We start from the raw sequence: 22267 nt of genomic DNA, 5'->3' as shown, positions 1-22267 counted from the left end.
AAATGTCTTTATTTTTGCCGGCTCCCGCCTGAAATTGCCTCTGCTTCAATAGTATTTGCAGTGTATATAGTCGCAATAAAGTGCTTGTAGCACGATTTATGTGTAGCGAATTTACTACAGTAGTCAATGGGAGAAACACATTCTCCCGAATATTTTTTTTAATCTCTGGCTTGCTACAAAAAACATGTAGGCATGTATGAAACTTCGCGGAGCCGATGGACCCTCCACAGTACACTAACTTATCTTGCACTGAAACACATGAATTATTAATTGCTTTCTTCTATGTTCATTCGAGCCTCTACATTTCCTGAAATTAGCCGGGACAGATTGTGAAAAAGACGGCCTGTCCCAAGACATACAAGACCCCTGCTCACCCTACTGGAGACTGAGGCTGTGTAATCGCTGCTGCCTTGCCGGGTACAGTTTCTAAAACGACCGGAGGTGGCGCTCTATCCACTTACGGCCGCTCTCTCGGCTTTGCTGTGACACTCAGGGCCTTCACGGTATCTCTATGGTAAAGAGGTGCGTAACCGGGTCAGAGTTCACGGACATTCGGAAAGATGGAGCAGAAGTCGGGCGAAGGGGAAAAAGCTGCCAAGTTCGCGCAGAGGATAGATCCCAAGCGGGACCATCTCGAGCCCGAGCAGAGAACATCTATGAGGCGAGCGGAGCTAGCGCACTGGCATAAGAATGTGCATAAGCTTCGGGGCAGAAACGTGGCTACCGGTCTGGGAATTGGAGCCATAGTGTTGGGCATCTGTATCCTTCACCAGACCTTTACATGAGAAAGCTGATACAGCAGGAGCAACACTGTTAACTGCAGTGTAAGGTGTTTTTGTGTGTGAGGCGCGAGAGGAAGCAATGCCGCATCGTAGTTGTTAACTAGTGATCCACTTCATATTTGACACAAACATCAAGTCTTGACTTTTGACTCAACACACTTTGTTCAGGTGTATTTTTCAGTTAAGCATGTCAAGTTATAAGTATAAATCATAGTCGAGTTTTCACAATGGTTATGTGTGAAAAGTCCATGTCTTCAGTGTGCTTACGTGTGACACTTTATTACGTGTACACCTAATCACTTCCCTTCGCGTAATGAGATAAACATAATTGAACTCCACGTGCCTTACGATATTTGTAATTGTGAGATTCTTATGCTGTTTTTGAGAGGCATGCGTCATTCTTGCAATGGAGTTGGCTTCTGCACTCTGGTACCTGCATCGTGGCATGACACGACATAAAGTAAACTGTGACAAGCGGTTCTCTTCAGCCTAATAAAGTCTTTGTCCTCACTGTTAAATTGTGATACTTTAAGTGAGTAGTGGCATTTTAGTTTTGGGATTTGTGGTTTTGCTTTTTATATAGGTTTTAGATACAAAGCCAGACTGCTAAGATTGTTACGTCAGTAGTATCATTGTAATATGGGCTCTAAAACGGCGAGTTAGGCCTTATTTTATTAAAACGCTATATCCAGTGCTGGTCAGGAAGTCCATCAAAAGTTGATTGCAGAGCAGAACGGGGACATTGTAGATTGTCAGCATATTTTGCAGCTGGAGTACAGCCTGTAAAGAAGGGTGGCATACTTTTGAGACTTTTATAAATAGGACTTGCACACAACAACGTATCTAGTAATCCAAACTCTGTATACTTGAATTGCAAACTCTCAGAACGTTTGCCTCGCACTGCTGGCGGTCTGGACTCGTCGAATACCATGATAGATAATGATCAGAAGTTCCATTAACGGTAACAGGCTGTGGCTGTCAAGGTTGCCGAGATTACAAGGAGCAGGTTTGTCACGCTTCCGGCTGCTGTATAATGTGATGCTTGTAGCTGCTGGCCGGGAACATGGCAACTGTAGTGTTGGGGGACCTAGGCCCTCATGCTACTAAAATAAGGGACACCGACTCCGTAGCATGATAGCTTGATAGTTAGAACTGGCCTCGGGCACGTGTGCCTGGCTCTTTTTAGTGGCAGGATCACCTGACTGGTGACTCCTTTTGTTGGGTGGGTGTGGGGTGTGAATGTAAGACCAGCCCTCAGCCGAGTGGCTGGCATAAACACTAGAACGTGTCCAGAAGGACACTACATCCCTCCCAAACTTTATTGAGGAACGAAACAACAAAGTCTAACTTGTGGGAGAGAAACAAAGACACAAAATATATACTCCGAGTCTCTTCATGCAGTGCGCCTGAGCTGCGGCACAGAACAGATGCAGCTGGGCACTCAGCATCACAGCACACCTCCGTTGTTCAACCAGACTGCGCTGGACACGAACAGAAGTGCAGGTGACATCCGGATACTTCAGTCGCTTGTCCACGACCTCACGGTTCGCTGGATATTGTCGGCATGGTCCCGCCTGGGCTCACGATGTCCAAGTCTATTTATAGTTTCTGATGCGGGTGCATCTGGAGCAGTGGGGAGTCCACTGTACACAGTTCGGGGCGGCATTCCGGCTCTGGAGATTGTCCACCTCCTAAGTGCAGATAACGTGACGGCCTGGTGCACCTGGGAGTCCAGCGGCAGTCTTCCCTCTCGTGCCAGTCCTCCTCAAACAGGAGTCTCCTTGAGGCCCTCTGGCGGGCTGCCACGGGACTGTGTGGACTGTGATGGCTTATCACAGGCTCAGCAAAGGCGTAGCAGAGGAATCACCTACAGGACCAAATCCTAATCTTGTGTGGAGCCACAAGGGTGGTTGATGCAGGGTCAGCCTGCTCAAGCCATCAGGATTCAGGTGCTATGGCCATAGTGCAAAGTCTTTGGGTGACCAGTCTCTCTATATGAGACCTCCGTGCTTCCCGATGCCTGACGTTGAGCTGTCTCAGATACATTCTCTCACAGCAAGATTCCTCTCTCACAGGAATTCGTTGGAGGCCCTTGCCCCTGAATTGCCACTGCACTGCGTGGGCTGTGCGGGCCAACGTAGGCCGCGCCAAAGGACTCGCTCTGAACTCCCATTAGGGCCACGTCCAAGTCTTGTACAACCCCAAGAGTGGATGGTCCAAATGATCTGGTCTGCTCTCACCAGCAGGTGTCTGGTTCACGGGGCTCTTAGCAGGTGTTCAGGTGGTAAGTTTCTACGTTGCCAGACATGCCTTGTCAGCGTCGGTTCTTGTTACTGACTGCCTCCACTCAGGTGGTGCTGTGCTCCTTCGGTGGTTGGGCGATGCACCTCATCACGATGATGATCTGTTTTCCATCCTTCTGCAGATCAGACAAGTGGCGGCGTCTTCGTCAGCGGAAGGATCACTTGATGGATGTCGTGGCCACTGGTGTGCCAATATGCTCCTTGTGGAAGAGCAGAATGCCATCACTCGCAGTAAAGCCAGCCGAAAGAGAGAGAAATAGAAGTTTAATAAAAACAAAATGTCTTTGTTAACACCAGACCTAATTAGGGACCAAGACCCACATGTAGGTAGCTTTTTGCATGTCGCAAACAGCGACTTTCACTGTTTGCGATATGCAAAAAGCACATTGCGATGCACAAACCCAGTTTTGCGATTCGGTAACCTGGTTACCGAATCTCAAAACGGGTTGTCGCAATTAGGAAGGGGTGTTCCCTTCCTAATTGCGACTAGCAGTGCAATGTAGGATTGTTTTGTGACCACGAACGCGGGCGCAAACCATTTGCAGTTTGCACCCATTTCAAATGGGTGCTAACACTTTCGCAAAAGGGAAGGGGTCACCATGGGACCCCTTCCCCATTGTGAATGTCACTGTAAACATTTTTTCAGAGCAGGCAGTGGAAATGAAATGAAAATGTTTAATTTTTCGTTTTTGTAACGCATCTCGTTTTCCTTTAAGGAAAACGGGCTGCATTACAAAAAAAAAAAAAAGAAACTGCTTTATTGAAAAGCAGTCACAGGCGTGGTGGTCTGCTGTCTCCAGCTGGCCACCATCCCTGTGAGGGCCGCTATTCGCAAGGGGGTTGCAAATTGCGACCCACCTCATGATTATTCATGAGTTGGGCATTTGCGAAGCCCTTGCGAATCACAGATGGTGTCAGGGACACCATCCTACATTCAGATTTGCGACTCGCAAATTGCAAGTCGCAAATCTGAACCTACCTACATGTGGCCCCAAATTCTTAAAGAAAGTCACAAAAGTGCACCCATGGTATATGTCGTACCCCTATAAAATATTTGTGAACTGTATTTTAGCATGGGTAAATACGCAAGTGTAGATTTGCTCATGTGAAAATCTATTGAGCATTTGCAAGTTCATTTTCCCTCCAGCCACTTTCTTCCCAACCCTGGAAGAAGTTCTAATTCTGCCATTGTCAGGAGTAAATGTCCAACCTTTCTTTTATGGGAAAATATTAGAGAGAAGCTGGTGAAGATCTTTAAAACATGCAGGTTAGTAGGTTTGCAGACTCAAAGGCATTCCAGCCCTGGAACTATTGCTTACTGCTTCCTCCAGCCCTAGTATGCAGATCTGCAGAAAGGTGGCAAAATAAGGAAATTGCTACAGTAGGGATTGAAACTTCAAGTATTCAAGCCCTACTATGGTAGTAGCCCTGGCATAATCAGAGAGGCTATTATCAGAGCTCTTACATAATGAATTCCACACCCCTGTCACTGATGGGCCAACGGTGGCCATCTTCTGTCGTTGTGTGGCCAACTGACACGGCCTCTTGTCCCGTGGGTTACATCACGCCCTTGGGTGCTCTCTATATCTTCGCAGGCTTCTGCCCGTGTCGTCACGTTCTCTGGCGCAGCTCTCTGCACACCAGTGACAGTCTTTTTTTTTTTTTTTTTTTCACTTCTGGGTGTCCCTTAACGCCTGGCATGTCCATCACTGCTGGGGCATGTGCCGTTCTTTCAGCGGTGGTGGCGGACGGCCGCCAGGGGCTGCGCAGGCCATGGATGTTCTCGTGCCTCACATGACACTTGCGTCCATTTCTCACCATTGCAGCTTGGCTGGGACAGCTGCAGTCTTCTCCTTCTCTGTGCAGCGTCGTTTCCATCTTCTGCGCCATTTCCATCTGCGGGCACGCTGTTGGTCTGGTACAGTCCCTTTCTGGGGTGTTGCTGTAGACTTGTCTTCAACATAACTTGCTTCCCTATTAAAGCAGAAACAAGGGTGAAGTACCTACTTTGTCCACTAGATGCCAGTGTTGCACTTGTTTCCAGCTTGAGAGACAGTCTTTTCCTCCCACCGGGCCTCGTTTTCCCAAACAGATGCTGGTGAGGAGCCATGCTTCCAGAAGGAGTTCATCGGGCTGCAGGAACTGCAGGTAAGTTTTATTTACTTCTTTTTGTCCCACTTTTCTCTCTTCTTCTCTTCTCTTCTTCTTTTTTTTTTTTTTTTGTTTTTTTTCACTCAACAAAAACACAGCCTCGTGGGAGGAGGCACACTGCTGGTCGGGAGGGCTCTGGACGCTTCATAAGTTCTTTTCCGGTGCGTGGCAGCACCTTCAGCTTATTCTCTCCCTTCACGCAGCCGCAGCAGGCTTATTTTACACTGCAGGCCGGTCTCTTGATATTTCATTTGGAAAGGTGGTGCAGCCCTGGGCACTTTCCTTTTACTTCGGTGCGCAACAGCACCATTTTCTCCTTATACGCATCCACAGCTTCTTTCGTGCACGCTGCGGGCTGTGCGCTTCTAGCAGTATCATTTAAAAGTGTGGGGGGGAGGTGGCACTGGGCATTTTCTCTTGACATTTCATAAAGCGCAGGCTGCGGACCGCGTTACCTTCTTGGGTGTGGAGCGGGCATTGTTTGGAGCCCCTTTTTTTGCAGTACTTCACGGTGCGCAACAGCACCGTATGCTCACATTATGCGCGGCCCCAGCAACCTTCCCCCACGCTGCGGGCTGCGCTTCAGTTGACACGGGGGATGGCCGAGGGCATTTTGCGCACAGCTCTTCTTTGGTGCGCAACAGCAACAAGCACAGCAGCCCTCCCTGACTTGCGGGCCGTTCCTGGTTTTTCTTCCACGGGGGGAGGGTAAAGGGTGGCGCTGGGCACTCGCGCCTCAACGCAGCGCTGTAGCACTTTCACTTACGGCGACCGCAGCCGTATTGGCAGTGCTGCGGGACGCTACGCTCCTCACCGTTCCACGTGGTGCGTGTCTGCACCATAGTGCTTCTGCTGTCGCGGCCTCAGTCAATCAGAAGATTTATAAAGCGCGCTATGTACCCGTTAGGGTTTCGAGGCGCTGGGGGGGGGGGGGGGGTGCTGCTATCGTTCGAAGAGCCATGTCTTGAGGAGTCTCCTGAAGGTGAGGAGGTCCTGGGTCTGGTGTAGTGGGGTGAGGAGAGAGTTCCAGGTCTTGGCGGCGAGGTAGGAGAAGGATCTGCCGCCAGAGGTCTTGCGTTGGATTCGGGGGACGATGGCGAGGGCAAGGTTGGCAGAGTGTAGTTGTCGTGAGGGAATGTAGAAGTTGAGTCTGGAGTTCAGGTAGGTGGGTCCGGTGTTGTGCAGTGCCTTGTGTGCGTGGGTGAGGAGTTTAAAGGTGATCCTCTTGTCCACGGGGAGCCAGTGGAGGTTCTTCAGGTGGGGGGAGATGTGGCACCGGCGGGGTACGTCGAGGATCAGGTGGGCGGATGCGTTCTGGATGCGTTGGAGTCGTTTGATGTCTTTCGTTGGGATGCCTGTGTAGAGTGCGTTGCCGTAGTCGAGTTTGCTACTGACGAGGGCTTGGGTCACCGTCTTTCTAGTTCCTGTTGGAATCCACTTGAAGATCCTGCGGAGCATGCGGAGGGTGTTGAAACAGGACGAGGAGACAGCGTTGTCCTGTTTGGACATGGTGAGGGCGGAGTCGAGGATGAAGCCTAGGTTTCGTGTGTGGCTGGCTGGGGTGGGTGGGGGGCTGAGGGCGGTGGGCCACCAAGAGTCGTTCCAGGCCGAGGGGGTGCGCCCGAGGATGAGGACTTCCGTCTTGTCGGAGTTGAGTTTCAGGCGGCTGTTGCTCATCCACTCGGCGATGGATTTCAGTCCCTCGTGGAGGTTGGTTTTGGCGGTGAGAGGATCTTTGGTCAGGGAGAGGACGAGCTGGGTGTCGGCGTAGGAGATGATGCTGAGGTTGTGTTGGCGGGCCAGTTGTGCGAGGGGGGGCCATGTAGACGTTGAACAACGTTGGGCTGAGTGAGGAGCCCTGGGGGACGCCGCAGATGAGGTTGGTGGCATTGGAGCGGAAGGGTGAGAGTCGGACTCTCTGAGTTCTGCCGGAGAGAAAGGATGAGATCCAATTGAGGGCTTTGTCTTGGATGCCGGCTTCGTGGAGGCGGTTTAGTAGGGTGCGGTGGCAGACTGTATCGAAAGCGGCTGATAGGTCTAAGACGATCAGTGCTGAGGTTTCGCCGTTGTCCATTTGTTGTCTGATGTCATCTGTGGCGGCGAGGAGTGCAGTCTCAGTGCTGTGGTTTCGTCTGAAACCAGATTGCGAGGGGTCTAGGATGGAGTTGTCTTCTAGGAAGTGGGCGAGGTGTGGAAGGAGAGATTGCGGTGTTCGGGGGCGATGGTGGCGTCGGCCTTGTTGAATACGTGATGAGGGCAGGGGTCAGCGGGAGATCCTGAGTGAATGGAGTTCATGGTCTTTCGGGTTTCGGCGTCGTCTACTTGAGTCCAGGTGGTGATGCTGTAGGCGTGGGAGGAGTTGTTGGGGGTGGGGTCCGGCAGAGGTGGGGTGTTGAAGCTGTCGTGGATGGCTGCGATTTTCTGGTAGAAGAAAGTGGAGAGATCGTCGCAGAGTTCCTGGGAGGGAGGGACGTCGTTGGCGTTGGGGTTGGAAAGTTCCTTCACGATGCAGAAGAGTTCTTTGCAGTCGTGAGCGTTGTTGTTGAGGCGTTCTGTGAAGTGGGAGCGTTTGGCGAGTCGGATCAGTTGGTGGTGTTTACAGTTGGCTTCCTTGAGGGTGGTAAGGTTGTCGGGTGTGCGCTCGAGGATCCAATTTTTTCTTGAGTTTCTGGCAGGTGCGTTTGGAGGTGGTCAGTTCGTCTGTGAACCAAGCTGGTTTTTTCTTGTCTTGGTTGGCGGTGGGTCTCTTGAGAGGAGCTAGGATGTTGGAGCAGTTGAGGATCCATTGATGAATGTTGATGGCGGCGGAGTCCGGGTCGGTTGGGTTGGGTGGTGGGTTTTTGGCGAGGGTGCTGGCTAGTTGCTCTTCGGTGACTTTTCCCCAGCGGCGGTGTGGCGGTAGAGGGGTGCGGTGGTGTTCGGTGTTTTTCTTGAAGGTGAAATGTACGCAGTGATGGTCGGTCCAGTGGAGTTCCGAGGTGTGGCTGAATGAGATGTGGTTGCTTGAAGTGAAGAGTGGATCAAGGGTGTGTCCGGCGATGTGGGTGGGAGCGTTGACCAGTAGACGGAGTCAGAGGTTGGAGAGGTTGGAGGTCAGTGATGCGGTGTTGGCGTCATTGTTGTTCTCCAGGTGGAAGTTCAGATCTCCCAGGAGGATGTAGTCTGGCGAGGGCGTGGGTGCTTGCGAGGTCGGAGACGGTGTCGCTAAAGGGGGCTCTTGGTCCTGGAGGACGGTATATGAGGGTTCCTCTGAGGGTAGTGTTGGGGTCCGTGTGAATCTGGAAGTGGAGATGTTCGGCTGATTTGAGGGTGTCGTCCGTGTGGGTGTGGATCTTGAGGGTAGATTTGTGGGCGATGGCTATTCCTCTGCCGATTCCGTTGGTGCGATCTCTTCTGGTGATCTTGTATCCGTCAGGGATGGCGATGGCGATGTCAGGGGCCGAGGAATCGTTCCACCAGGTTTTGGTTAGGAAGGCCACGTCTGGGGCGGTGGTGTCGAGCAGGTCCCAGAGCTCTATGGCGTGTTTTCGTGCGGAGCGTGTGTTGAGGAGGATGCAGTGCAGGTGGTTGGTGTTGGTTGTTGCTGGCTTCGTTGTTCTGTTGCAGGAGAAGTTGCAGGTACGGCAGGAAAAAGGTCCTTTGGTGTGCTTCGGGCTGGCCTGGAAGCACTCTGTGGAGGGGCCAGGTTTGAGGGCGAGGAGTTCGCTGGCCGAGTAACGAAGGTCTGGGGCGCGGGGCGCGAGGACCAGGGGGGGTGGTGCTGGGTGCGGTACGGGCGCAGACGGGCTTGCCTCTGGTGCGCCTCCGGCGCGCCAGCGCAGCACCAGCCATTAGGAAGGGAGAGGGGAGGGAGGAGCAGCTGGGAGGCGGGAGGGAGCAGCGAATGGGGGTGCAAGGGGGGCGGGGCCGCAGGGAGGCAGCGGCAGGGAGAGAACTGCAAGGGGGAGCGCCCGAGGGGCGAAAAACAAGAAAACAAGGCACAAAAAAGTCGGGCACAATATGAAAACAGTCACAGAAATACACTAATGGCACAAAATACAATCGGGGTACAGCAATCAGAGGGGCACAACGGGGGCAGAAGCGCAAGGAGGCAAGGCGCTGAAAATTAGGAAAAAGCACTTACAGACGGCGAAAAAGCGGCACACTGGTCAAGAGAGGCTTACCAGGGCCTCGAACACGCTAGCAGCAGCGTGGGCGGGGGTCAGGGGCACGAGACAGCTGGGTGGTGCTGCGGACGTGGGGGGCGAGCTCTAGACCTAAAGCAGGTCAGAGGTCGCTCCTTCTTCTCCCTCCTAGCACAGCCTAGAAGTTGCTACTTGCGGCCACGTGGAATCAGACCAACTCGTCGCCATTATAGTGTTGGGGGCCCTAGGCCCTCATGCTACTAAAATAAGGGACACAGACTCCATAGCATGATAGTAAGAACTGGCCTCGGGCACGTGCACCCGGCCCTTTTCATTGGCAGGATCACCTGACTGGTGATGCCTGTATTGGGTGGGTGTGGGGTGTGAATGTAAGACCAGCCCTCAGCCAAGTGGCTGGCATAAACACTAGAATGTGTCCAGCAGGACACTACAGCAACCTAGATGGACTCCTACCTGGTACATTAATTGGACTGGGGCTGATTTGCTCCGTTCAGCAGCCAGTCTGTCATGAAGGCTCTTCCTGATGACTGAGTCACTGTTGGAGAGGACAGTGCTCTCCCCTGCTTGTACATCTCCTGCATGGCTGCTTTCGTGGGTTGGTATCAGTACAGGAGGCAGGTAGCATTAGAAAGCAACCTCTTGTTTACCCAATCAGCGAAGCAGGAATCTCCAAGGGGACTGCCTGAATATTTCACTCAAACTAATCAGCAGGTCGAAGAGCACCATATGTATGAAAATCAGGACGACAACCTCCAAATAGGCCTGCTGACAGAACCATATGCAAATCTAGAGTATGGATTTGACCAGTTATCTGCAAGGAACGGTAATATTTAATTTTCTGCTGCCTCTAATTGTGTGATAATCTCGGGTCCTGGCAATACTGTGAGGAAAACCCACCAAAATGTATTTTTCTAACCTAGGATACTTTGTAGGGCTGTTAAATTTAAGTATCTCAGTATGTAACCTCTTGTTGGCTAAAATGCAGAACTGACTTGAAGGTGTTGGACATTACCTGGGAATGCTTGGCAGGGTATGTGTGGTAACCCTTGACAAGAAGAGGATAAGATGGACATTGGGTTGAAGGGCCGGATCGGGCTGTGTACAGGAGGAAGAAAATATTTGCTTGGCCGTGTAAATTAAGCGTTTACCTTAGACCTGGGACATTTAGGCATTAATGTGGCCTGCTGCTTTAATCTGTGATTAAGTGGTTGCTTCTTTTTGTATGTATGCTCTATTTGTATAATGTGAACCAAGCCAAAGACTTGCTGCATGAGCAACCAGAGATGGATTCTTGCCTTGGGTCGCTGCATCTTGGTTTGTGAAGGCTGATAGATATACAAAACAACCAATTTACATAAAATAATTTTTTTTTCTGATTGTGCGGTTGTGTATAAGATCTACCCATGAGTAACAAAAGAGCAGCCCATGACATGCAGTGGGTAAGGCATTAATTAGCAGATCCTTTATATATTCGAGTGACTCCTGAGAGCCTCACAAAGATGCATTGTTTACAGCCAGGTGACGTGACGGTGATGTGAGCTTGCTTCCGGTGTCATTGCCTGTGTTGGCAGGGTCAGTGGGGTCAGTAGAGCCTGTGGAGTTGTGGTGCAGGGTGTCGCGAGACATGAGTGGAAAGGGGGCGCTGCTGAGTAGGGGTACTGCGAGGAGGCTGGGATCTTCTTCACTGCAAGACCTGCAAGCACTGAAAGTTAATCACAGGCCTGCAAGCCTTGCTCCCGCTATATTTTGGCCCTCTTGACAGCTGTTGGTGAGCAGCTGGGCGGGTAATCCGGTGGGAGGCCTTTGGCGGCAATAGGGCAGCTCCAGAAGGCATTTGGTGGCACAAGGTAGCACTTGGAGGAAAGTGGGAAGTGGTTCCCCCAGCTGTTTACCACAAAGCCTAGCTAATCAGCAGCTTGGACCCCGTGGTGGCACCCAAACTGGCACCTTGTAAGTGAGAGGCAGGAGGTATTAAAGCCCAGGTTGGAGAAGGCGAGCTAAGACTTGGAGCCACTGGTCACCTCAGGTGGGGCGGAAGCGGCTTGCTCCCTTGCCGGTCACATCAATAGGGGCCAGCCTGGAGGCAAGGCTTTTGGTGGTGGGGAGGAAGGAGGGGGTGGAAGGGGGAAGAAGGAGGAGGAGGGGGGAGAAGAGGGAGTGGTGTGAGTCGGGAGGGTCAGAGGTGGGTGGGTGTAGTGGTTGTGCTAGGGTACTATATAGCACACCGTGAGTAATACTCCTGTAGCCTGTGTAGGAAGCTTTTGAAGAGGAACTTTGCTGTAAGGCCCTTTTCTGAGGTGGTGGGAGTGTGACTTCTCTGTGAATAATTGGGCCTTTGCAGAATTGGTATTATGGCCCCCAGTAGTAAGTCACTGGAAAAGAGGGCTTTCTCTTAAAAGAGTAAGGTATGACAAGTAAGAAGCTTTGCTCGGGGAAGCTGGTTTTCTCGAGTCTGTACAAAGACCAGAGCTAACCACCTAAGGAATAAGTCTGCGCACTTGAATGCAGTGAAAGATTTAACACAATTTCCACCTTTTCTCCGGAAAGAGAAGTATGGACAAATAAAGGGGTCTTGAGGGAGAGTCCGCAGGAATTACTTACAAATTCCTAGTTCGATATAGGGACTGGAGTGGAGCCAGTATTACAAAAGAGAGATTGGTGCAGTTAATTCCTTCAGCAATGGAAAGTGTTCCTTTGGTTCAAGATTTCACTCTCCCTGACATTGATCTTGCTGCAGTGCCTAATTTGTCACCACTCTGTCTCTTTGCCACCTACTTCTACACAGGTTTCAGCAGGAAGTAAGTTGTGATCTCTGTTTGATTCCCCGCCTAGGCTACAGTTGTTTAGTACTACACCTAGTGGAAGTCATTCAGTCAACTTGGGGATGTCTAATACCCCAGATCTTTTTCTCTTGCCAAATATCTTTTGACATCCCGTGGAAGAAAGGGATTTGTTGTTCGATACCTTTAAGTGCTTAGAGAGAATCCTATCTTCGATTTTGGCTTTGATGGAGGAGTCAGTAACTAACTCTGATCAAAACCTGGACACAATCCTGGCTTTAACTAAACATCTTGTTATGGATAAAAGGACCCTAGTTGAAAAAGCTACTTCCCTAGCAGTTAAAGGTTATGAAGGTTTGCCTCTGCGGTTTCTGAGTAATTGTGCTATTAATAAGGGTCAGGGAGAAATAGAGAGTCTTACATCCTTGGGCAAGGATTCCAGTACTCAAGCAGGACCACCTTTGTGTGGGCCACAGGGGAGAGGGAGTCACGATGTATTTGGGCTGGATTCATCTTAGTCCTTAAAGTAGTGTTTTCAGATAAGAGAAGAAGAGTTACAGCCCTTAACTATGCCCCACGTAATTAAATCGGAAGGGGAAAATATTTACCTATTTTTGGAGATATGGAGGATTCAGATAAACAAGAAAAGATGGTTAAAGCTGCTAAGAATAAGAGCGTAAAGGGGCAAAAGTCTTCAAGGAGGAGGAAACTCTGCCGTATTAATAAGAGACGGCCAAGAAAACTCAGTTTTGATGTGAACTCTGCTACAACCTCTCCTCTAAAGGCTGGTCTGACTCAAAGCATAGTAGCAGCAGAGGGGGAAGGCCATTAGAAATTATAAGTTCCCCTCCATCGGTATTGCCTGTTAGGGCTCCACTGTGGAGTTCACCAACCATGCAAAGGAGAAATGGCCAGTCTGTAGTAGCTTTTGTTCAGATAGCAATGTCCCCTTCTTATTCTTTGATTCCCCGAGCTGACCTATTTTTCTGAAGTAGAAGATAAAGGTATTTACGATACAAGTAGGAAGGGGCTAATAAGAGGTGTTACGCCAGTCGTTCAGGTACCAATCACAAAATCATTAGAATTTTTCAATATTTTTGATCAGGAAACCTTGAATAGGTCTTTCTTACTGGGCTGTTTTGCCAAAATCCCTGAGCCTAGAATGACTCATAGTAGTGACCTCACTTTGATTCAAGTTATCAACCACAGTCACTATGGAGGGGCTAGAGTTGGCTTTAATTCAAAAGTAATATCTAATCTGGTGCTTTTGAATGGTGACAAACTGCGTTGCTGTGGTATTGATGTTCTCCCTGACCGGAAGGAAATGGTATCTGAGCTTTTCCATAATCAAGTTGTTAACCCGGTTGTTTCTCACGTATCGACTAGTTCCCTAGCGATTCTACCATCTGAAAGGGATGAAAAATTGCTGGCCTCTGTGGGGAAAGGTGGCAGGAGGGTTTCTTTGCACCCTGGAGGTTGAATGGCGGTAGATTGACTCTCATCCATAGAGGAAGATGTTGTGAGTTGGAGATGGATGGCAGAGGTGCTTAACTCTAATCAGTCGACAGGGTTAAGGGCTAATATTAATTGCTAGTGCAGGCCTTAGATTTATCTCTTGGAATGCTGTGGGTCGATTGTCTGATAATAATAAATTATCATTCCTGAAAGGTTTAGAGGCTGATATACTTTGCATACAGGAAACATGGTGTGTAAATAATTGGGCTACAAAAGGTTATCATGTGTTAAGTGCACTAGCTTGCCAGGTTAGGATGGGTCACCCAAAAGGAGGTATGGCAGATTTGCTTAATGCCAAAGTTAGGAAGGACTATAATTATTTTCTGCACATCTCCAATTTAATTCAGGCAGAGAAAACAGAGCCAAATAGGGACCAGAGGGCCAGGGATTCTTTCCTGGTTGTAAACACTTATATTCTGCCTGATGTTAAGTACTTCCCCTCATACCTTAAGGATTTTTGCAAATGAAGCCAAAGGGGCTTTTAAAATTCCTCTGCCGTGTTTCCTGTCAGTGGTAGAGGAAACAAAAGAGATTTAATCTTGCTTGAAGGCCTAAGATCATCCAAACTTCTGGCAGTAAATGGTAGATCTGAAAATGACTCTCTAGCAAAGATTACCCATTTGTCTTGCACTGGTGGGTCTATTGTAGATTATGTACTTACTAATTTTACTTTTTTAAATAGATTGTCCCATATGGAAGTGCTTGGGGATACCCTTAATGACCACAGGTTAATTTTTTGTAGGTTAGAAGTGGGCTCCTCTGAGGTAGGCTCCTGGAATTTCAAAAATGAATTGTTAGAATTTTTAAAAGAACTAATTGCAGAATGTATTGGAATGCCAAAACATGTGTAAAAATGAAAGAACCACTTATGGTACTAATGGAGAATCCGCAGCATCATGTGGACCCCTTGGTGAGACATTGAGTGTGTGTAAAGTCTATGATTACAGCTTGTTCATTTAAAAATAATAATCTAACCTTCAATTGTAGACCATGTTTGGATCCAGTGAGTTGCTTGAATAGAGAAATAAATAAATTAGTAAGAGCACAATTTTTAGATAAATCCCTTGAGCAAAGTAAATTAGTTGCCCACCTTATTCGGAAAAGAAATAGGCTTAAATATTCCATAAGAAAGGAAAAAGAAGATAGCAATTGGGTTTTGTTAAAGGAGGCAGCTACCAATAGGGATGCAAAAAAAAAAAAATTGGGAAATTATTGCGGACGCCTATGGCAGCAGAACTCGGCCTTTGCCAGTTCCTATAAAAGAAAAAGTATGGAGAGAGTATCTTGAAAACCTGTATTCTGCAAATTCCTGTTCGTATTGGTTGTCACCTCTGTTTCTGCCAGTTACCGATTCTTCTAGTGGCTATGCCCCCTCTGAGAATGAGATTATTAGGCTCATTAAGAAAATGAGAGCCTCAAGGGCCCTGGGCCCAGATAAAATTCCAATGTCTCTCCTTAAAAAGGAGCCGGTGTTGTGGGCTTCCTTTTTATTTCCTCTTTTTTTCTATTTCTATCAGAATAGGGTTACTCCCCCTTTTTGGTCGGGTAGTATAATCCCCCTTTATAAAAGGGGCTCCAGACTAATGCTAGGTAACTATCGACAAATTGCATTATTAGATGCAATGGGGAAGTCTTTGCAGAGAGTTTATTGGGGCATCTTACTGACTGTGTGGTGGAACGTAATATTCTCCCCTTGGAGCAAGCGTGCTTCCGAGTAAAGCATTGTATTTTTCAATAACATCTGCATGTTGAATCTCATTGTGGAAAACTACACAGTCATAAGGGAGGTCAATGTCTATGTGGCTTTCATTGATTTCTCTACCACCTTTGATAAGGTGGATCGACCTGTGCTTTGGAAAAAAAAATAACTGCAGAAATTGAGAATTCCCAAAATCCTTTTGTCTCTAATAATTACTCTGTATTCGGCCACATGGCGCCAGGTGCTTCAAGGGGGTGATTGTGGTTTGTCTGAGGCGATTCCAACACAAAATGGGCTAAGGCAAGGGTGCCTGTTGGCCCCTTTAGTCTTTTCCCTGTAGGTGTCTGATTTACCACACTGTTTGGCAGCTAGTATGGGAGATGCTCCAAAGATAGGTGGTTGCGCCATACCCTGTTTGATGTATGCAGGTGACATAATTATGGATTTAACTCAGTGGGGGTTGAAGGAAAGATTGTTGTCCCTTCAAGGGTATACATCGTCACATTTTTTTTAAAATGAAAGTTTCGAAGAGTAAAATCTTAATACTGAAAAGCAGAAAGTATGGGAAGCGCTATAATTTGCCTTGTGGTCTAGATGAAGAAAAATTGGAGATGGTTAAATCTTACTCCTGTGTAAAGACAGTGGTTTTAGGTAGCATACGGTATGTAGCCCATATTGATAATTGCTCACAGAAGGCCTCCTCACATGCAAATGGTATACACACCTTTTATAAGGCAACAGGGCAATGCTGTTTGTCTTTAAGTTGAAAGTCCCCCTGACTTCATTGTATGCCATAGAATCTGTTAATTAGGATAGATGGGGCTTTCTAGAACAAATGTAGGGGCAAATTCCACGTAACATCTGAGGGTTTAATATAGTTACCCTGATACTAGCAATCAGGCTGACTAGCTCCTATGTACAAGGCCTGTCGGACGGTTCGGTGGGGCTTTCAGTTGAAGAATAGTGAAAAGGAATCTATGTGAATCCTCATGAACTGTGAGATCTGAGTCAGAGCCTGTGAAATACTAGTTTTCTCAAGATTTTTTCCTTGCATTGTGATATTTAGGCTGGCAGAAAGAGATTATAACCTTCCTTTCCAATTTAGAATTGAAATCTTTGTTAAAAATGATCACTAGTACTTTTAGTGTGCAGAGAGATTTTATGCATCGTGAGAGTAAAAAAAGGTTACAGGTGTTAGCTAGGGACAGAGGGCTGAATGTGATTCGAAGTATTTGTTTTGAAACCTGGAACATGGTCTTTGTCGCTTTATGGCTTCATTTTGAATGAATTTGCTTTCTTTAAATGATTAAATTGCAAATTGGCTTCACATGGAAAAATGGAGAAAACATGTAATGTTTTTGATTTTGGATGTCAAGATCTCAATTGTGTACCTTTTTGTTTGCCTGGTTCTGCAGCCTCTATCGTTATTTACGTCCAGTGTTTGTAAAATATAGGGTATCCTTTGTTGAGATGACACGAGAGGTTCTGTTTTTCCCTAGGAATGCTGTAATTTATGAATGCATATTAATGCATTCTTCTTTAAACTGTTAAGGGAATTATAAATGGATACAATCAGACATGCATTTGTTGCTAGGAAGTGGTGGTTCCCATGTTTATACGAAGGGCGTGTTGTTGTAGTAGGGTGGAAATGTTTATGGGAAGATTATGGGCGCGAGAGTCTCTTCTCCGATTGCGATAATTTGCACAAGAACCTTAATGTTTTTGTGATTTATAAATTTATATTGTTGTTTTTGGTGCTATGAGGGTGGTTTCCATGTTTACACGTCTTATAGGTAATTTATACTAGAACCTATACGTTTTTCTGGTGTGCTTTGAATGTATACTAAGGGATATATTGTTCTCTGCTAGGAGGGAGATTCCTTTGTTTACATCCATGGTGTGTGGCTGGTGTAGGGGGGGAGCTCATTATGGGGAAATTGTGGGAGTGGGTACATAATTTTTATTACCTTCCATGCTGCACTTTACTTCTCTCTGAACCATGTATTTGTTTACCTGGGATTTGAAATGTCATAACATTTACAAAGAGTTTTTAATAGTTGATATTTGCTGAAGAACTATTTTTATGATGTTTTATTGTGGGTGTTATTGAATATTATGATTATTTTGCCTATTGGATTTTATGCTTTGAATCATGTGGACCTCATTGAGTTCCAAATCATGAATAAAGAATGAATTGAATTACAGCCAGTAATAGTATCTGGGGTCATCTAGGAGCAACATTGAATGACTCATATGCATGTATGTTAAAAAAAAAAAGATTTAGTAATGTTCTTTAGGGGCTATGCAGGGGTGGCAGCTGAGCGACACACAGGAACGCAGCGGGTTGCAGGCAGCCAGAATAATTGTTCTGTCGTGTTCATCCATGTGTGAAAAAGGAACAGCCCAAAGCATGCACTAGCTGCAGACATCCATGGTAAATGTTCCATTGGCTCCCTCCATCTGGAGCACCAACAAAGGACCAACGCATTGGGGTACGCTGATGACAGACAACCAAATGCTGTGTAGTGTCCCCCAAATAGTGGCAGGAGTGAGACCATTGGGGGCGTTCTGGATGCAGTTGTCCAGCATAAAGTAGGAAAATGGTATCCTACAGGTATACAGCCATAGTGAGTGCACCCAGGAGTGATTTGTGTTTTTTAGGGATCAACAATCACTCTTAGTTAAATTCGCTAAATTAAGAATCTGCAAAGTTAACAGTAATGATAGTAAACAACAAAACATATGTGTTTTTATATAAGCTCAAAGAACTGAAGAAAATAGTTATGGTTCTGAGTTAATATGGTAGTTATTTTAGTGCCTTGGCATTAAGCACATAAAAGGTGCAGCCACTAAGATGGACTCTGGAAACACAGGAACCACCAGTGAGTTAGCTTGTCTCAATCTTAAAATTCTTGTGTGAGTGCATTTAAAAAAAAAAAAAAAACGTTTTGCACATGGTGAATGTGGTAACAGGAACAATGAATTACTTTGTGACTAAAACATAACGCCTTTAAAAGACATCTTTTAATGACAGAAAAGCAGTAGAGAGATCTCATATAAGAGGGAATGTGATTTCCCTCCACCCCCCACACCCTCCAAGAATGCAATAATCAGCAGCATTTGAGAGGTGCTGCAGTCTCGAGATGATATAGGAAGGAAGTCCCAGTTAAAGAGAATTACATTAGTCCAGGTGTGGGATCATAATGCCTGGACAACATATTTCCTGTTGGTTTCCTCGAGAAAATGTAAAATGTTCCTCAGTGTGTGCAGAGTAAAGAAACCGTTTTTGTGAAAGCTTGTCAATATCATTTTTATGAAACATTGGTTCTAAATTAATCCCTATATTTCTGGCAGATTCAACAGAAACAAACGGTGGTCCATTTCTTCAGACCACCAATAGGTGAACCAGCATAATGAGTTCCATAAATATTCCCATCCGTCTTATCAGTATCACGATGCAAAAATGTAACAAAAGACCTATTTACAGGTTTTATCACAGTGTGACAACAGAGCACCCTTACAAGCCTATTGGCCCATATATTTTTCACAATAAAGTTGGGCTTATTGCCTTTGTTGTAACATTTTTCTTAATTACACACCAGAACTCTGGCATCAGCTTGTCACCATAACCAATTTAGGCCTACTGTACTGAGAAACTCTTTCCAATATGACATAAAGTATAATACAGGCACTCTTTTTCAGTGGAAGTGTGCAAGTTCTGCCCAATCAAATGCTATAGTTAAGGAAAAACATGTAGGAAGAGCCTAAGCACCTCTTCAGTAATGCCAGACCTAAAAAAGCATTATACTTTTTTGGCAGCTTGATCAAGAAATGTCTATTTGTTTCTAAAATAAAAACTTCTTTAAGAACACGCCTTGTCTGCAAGTCAGATCTAGAGTATGAATATGAGATTAGTTGTTGTTTGCTTGTTAATTAAATTGTATCTCAAACTATATTTGGCAGCATGAAAAAATGAAACTTACTGCTAACTTTGTAAACAGTTTTAGCTGGCATATTGTATATTTATGTATAATAAATCTTTTAATGAAACTCCTATTTAATGTATGCCAAAGATTGAAAAAATGGAGATTCAGTGGAAATGAATGTTTCGCTTATAGAAATCATAACGTTTTCACTCTGCCAAGACTTTGTAAAGTTCATACATTTCTAAAGTGACATGCTCAGCTCATTATCACAGTCCACCTCACCCGAATCCCAGGTTCGGCAGAAAAGGGGATAGTTTGTCCTCTCGCCTCCAGGCTAACTCGGCGCACTGAACGGTAACAAGTGTGAGCGATTAGCCGTAAGGGGGAAGAAAGTAAGAGACAACAACTCTCTTGGACACTTGGCAGCTCTTTCAGGAGTACTGGACTTGCTTTCTTTATGTAAGGACACCAACAACGAGCTCTCGTCCAAACATATAGTGATCATATGATTCTAAAACAAATCAAGGCATACCAAGGGTTATAGTTGTATACCCGAAAACCTAAAACATACACACAGCAGCCTCACGGTCAAACCCCTTTGAATACAAGAATCAAGCTCACCCGTATTAGAAATAACTGAGGAATATATGGAGAACCTAGTCCCTATTTCTTCGTAGAGAATTATCCATAAAATCCTATTTCAATCATAGGATAATGACCAATGAGCTCCATTCTAAAGTAGGAAAGCAAACTACTAAATCGGGTGTAGTGTCAAAGAATACAGTCTCTCATAGGCAAATATTTGTAGGATCAACATTTATGTTCCCAGCACATCACAGTCGGATTATGGAGAGGGAAAGAAAAAGGCTAGAAAAAAGGATTACTAAATAAAGTTCGCTATACTGCCTATCTGGGAACTATGGTACAGTGCACTGACCTGCTAACTAACAGGGGAAGCAAGGGATTGAAAGGGTTAGCAACACCTGACAAATCCTTAGCCAGGCAATGCAGGACCTCTGTGCTAGCATCGGGATGTAGGAAATCTCTTTTGGCACGTGGTGCAGGCTTCAGCGCTAGCGGCGCAATACAGGAAACTACTGAGGAGGCATAGCGAGGAATTCAGCTTGATCAGTGCGAGGACGGTAGCGCTGAGCTAGCGAGCAAAATCCAGGATATGCCCCAGAGCTGTCAAGCCAGTAAACCTTCTCCCGGATTGGAGAAAGTAAGTCAAGCATCATGAAGACGGAGGTCTGGCCTTAAATAGATGGTGCTTCCTCTACCATGAGAATATGAGAGTTCTTGCCAGAACTTGTGTTCCAGACTTACCTTAGGAGTCGAAACAGAGCCCTTAGTCGTAAGTTTGACCTTCAGTCATACCCACACAAGCATCCGGGAATCTCGGGGGAGACAGGACACAACCCTAGGGAGCCATGCCTCTGATCTTATAGTCGACAAATGGGGAGCAAACTGCACATGAAGTGCGAGTCTTAACACTCACACAGGCCTAATGCCATTGGTAAATGTCCATAACTTTTGTAAATAAATGAACTTGAGTCATAGTGAAGTGAAGTCATTTGAGCAAGACTGTCGTTCAGTGGAGAGCATCAGCCTGAAACATTTCTCCTTGTTCCTTACTGGACAGCCTAGGCTCTGCCGTCAAATATATTCTAGGTTTATTTACAGTTATGTAAAATCAGAGTGCGCATCTAAACCAAGCATGGCATGCATAGAGTATTGGAATATGCACAGACATGACCTAGTTGTATGGTATAGTCAGTCTTGTGTAATCAGAAAGATTTCAGACCTTCTTTATTTTAAAGTGTAGATAAGTGAAGGTGTAGATTTCTATACTAAAAGTTGTTGAATAACCGAGCAGTCTTGTACATAAAGCCAGAATGATATAAATGCAGATTTGGTATTCAGCTTTCTCCTACTTACCTAGTGATCTGTGTGTTTGCTGCTTGTCTTTTTTGTTTAGTAATTACTTGTCATTTATTAGGAACTTGCCCCCTACTTATGGTGTCTGTTGAATTGATATCGAAATGCTTTTGTCTCCAGTTCAAGTGGATTTTTCATCAATACGAACCTAGTTTGTGAAGCAATATTGCAATATTATTACATTACCAATGCAAGTGATTCCTTAACTATGTAATCTAGATGGATACACCTTCTATTCTGTTTCCCAAGAGAAGTTTCTGGATGAACTTGAAGAGGAAGCCAAAGTTGCCCGTGCCAGAGTCCCCAGAACATCTGCAAACTGAGCATAATATCGCAGAACTGAAGTGGAGAGGAGACCACACGTTGCTTTGGGCTTTATTGAGGACTTGTTACTGTTACCATTTTTCTTCATTGTTTCTCCATGTTGCTGCCAGCTTTTGGAAATAAGTTTATGCTCTCAAAAGTTTTTCCAGAAAACATACATTCTTCATTTTTAAATTACGTCCTTCTTACACTGCTGCTGAGTGACCTTTTTGAACAATCACGGGTGAAGGATGTTATCTGACACGTAATCAATTTCAAAGTTAATTCTGATCTCCTTTTTTATTTCATGAAGGTAAAACCTCCATGTACTGAATGTCGATGACCATAATGCAATGTCTTCACTGGTGTGTACATTAATTTGCTATAGTGATTCATGAAATAGATACTTTATTTTAAAAATAAATAAATGTGGAAGTAAAAAGTACTGTTGAATGTATTGAACTGCCCTCTCTTACCAACCTTAACAACGGTAATCAAGTTGCTTTCTGTCTAGAGGGGTTTTCTGTGCAGAAGTACATTGATTGGAGTTTTCTCTTGTCATTGTTATTTGTGCCTGAGTTCACCAATTTTGTGCTTCGCCTAGCAAAGTGTTGATTTAATTAGTGATGCTATTTAGGAATTCGGAAAGTGGTGAGCAGATGTAGCATTTCTTTTTGTTTTTAAGATGAGTTCGTTGGTATCGTCTCACTGAAGTAAATGCAGTA

At 46.0% G+C, this 22267-nt stretch overlaps 1 protein-coding gene across 1 annotated transcript; it reads left to right on the top strand.

The window, feature by feature from the left end:
- Nucleotides 1–509: 509 nt before the first annotated feature.
- Nucleotides 510–21987, top strand: COA3 (cytochrome c oxidase assembly factor 3). Its single transcript, XM_069237730.1, has 2 exons — nt 510–759; nt 21459–21987. The coding sequence occupies exons 1-2, from the start codon at nt 561–563 to the stop codon at nt 21560–21562; spliced, it is 303 nt and encodes a 100-aa protein (XP_069093831.1). The 5' UTR covers nt 510–560; the 3' UTR covers nt 21563–21987.
- The last annotated feature ends 280 nt before the right edge of the window (nt 21988–22267 follow it).

Source organism: Pleurodeles waltl, chromosome 6, assembly GCF_031143425.1.
Source record: "Pleurodeles waltl isolate 20211129_DDA chromosome 6, aPleWal1.hap1.20221129, whole genome shotgun sequence".
NCBI classification, from domain to species: domain Eukaryota; kingdom Metazoa; phylum Chordata; class Amphibia; order Caudata; family Salamandridae; genus Pleurodeles; species Pleurodeles waltl.
Note: the sequence above shows the minus strand (reverse complement) of the source record. Positions and strands in the feature narration are given on the sequence as shown.

What these genes read in the sequence shown, in the direction of transcription:
- COA3 (XM_069237730.1), top strand. Translation starts at nt 561, where the DNA reads ATGGAGCAGAAGTCGGGCGAAGGGGAAAAAGCTGCCAAGTTCGCGCAG. An exon ending in AGCCATAGTGTTGGGCATCT is followed by an intron (nt 760 to 21,458) that starts GTATCCTTCACC and finishes TATGTAATCTAG; the next exon opens with ATGGATACACCTTCTATTCT.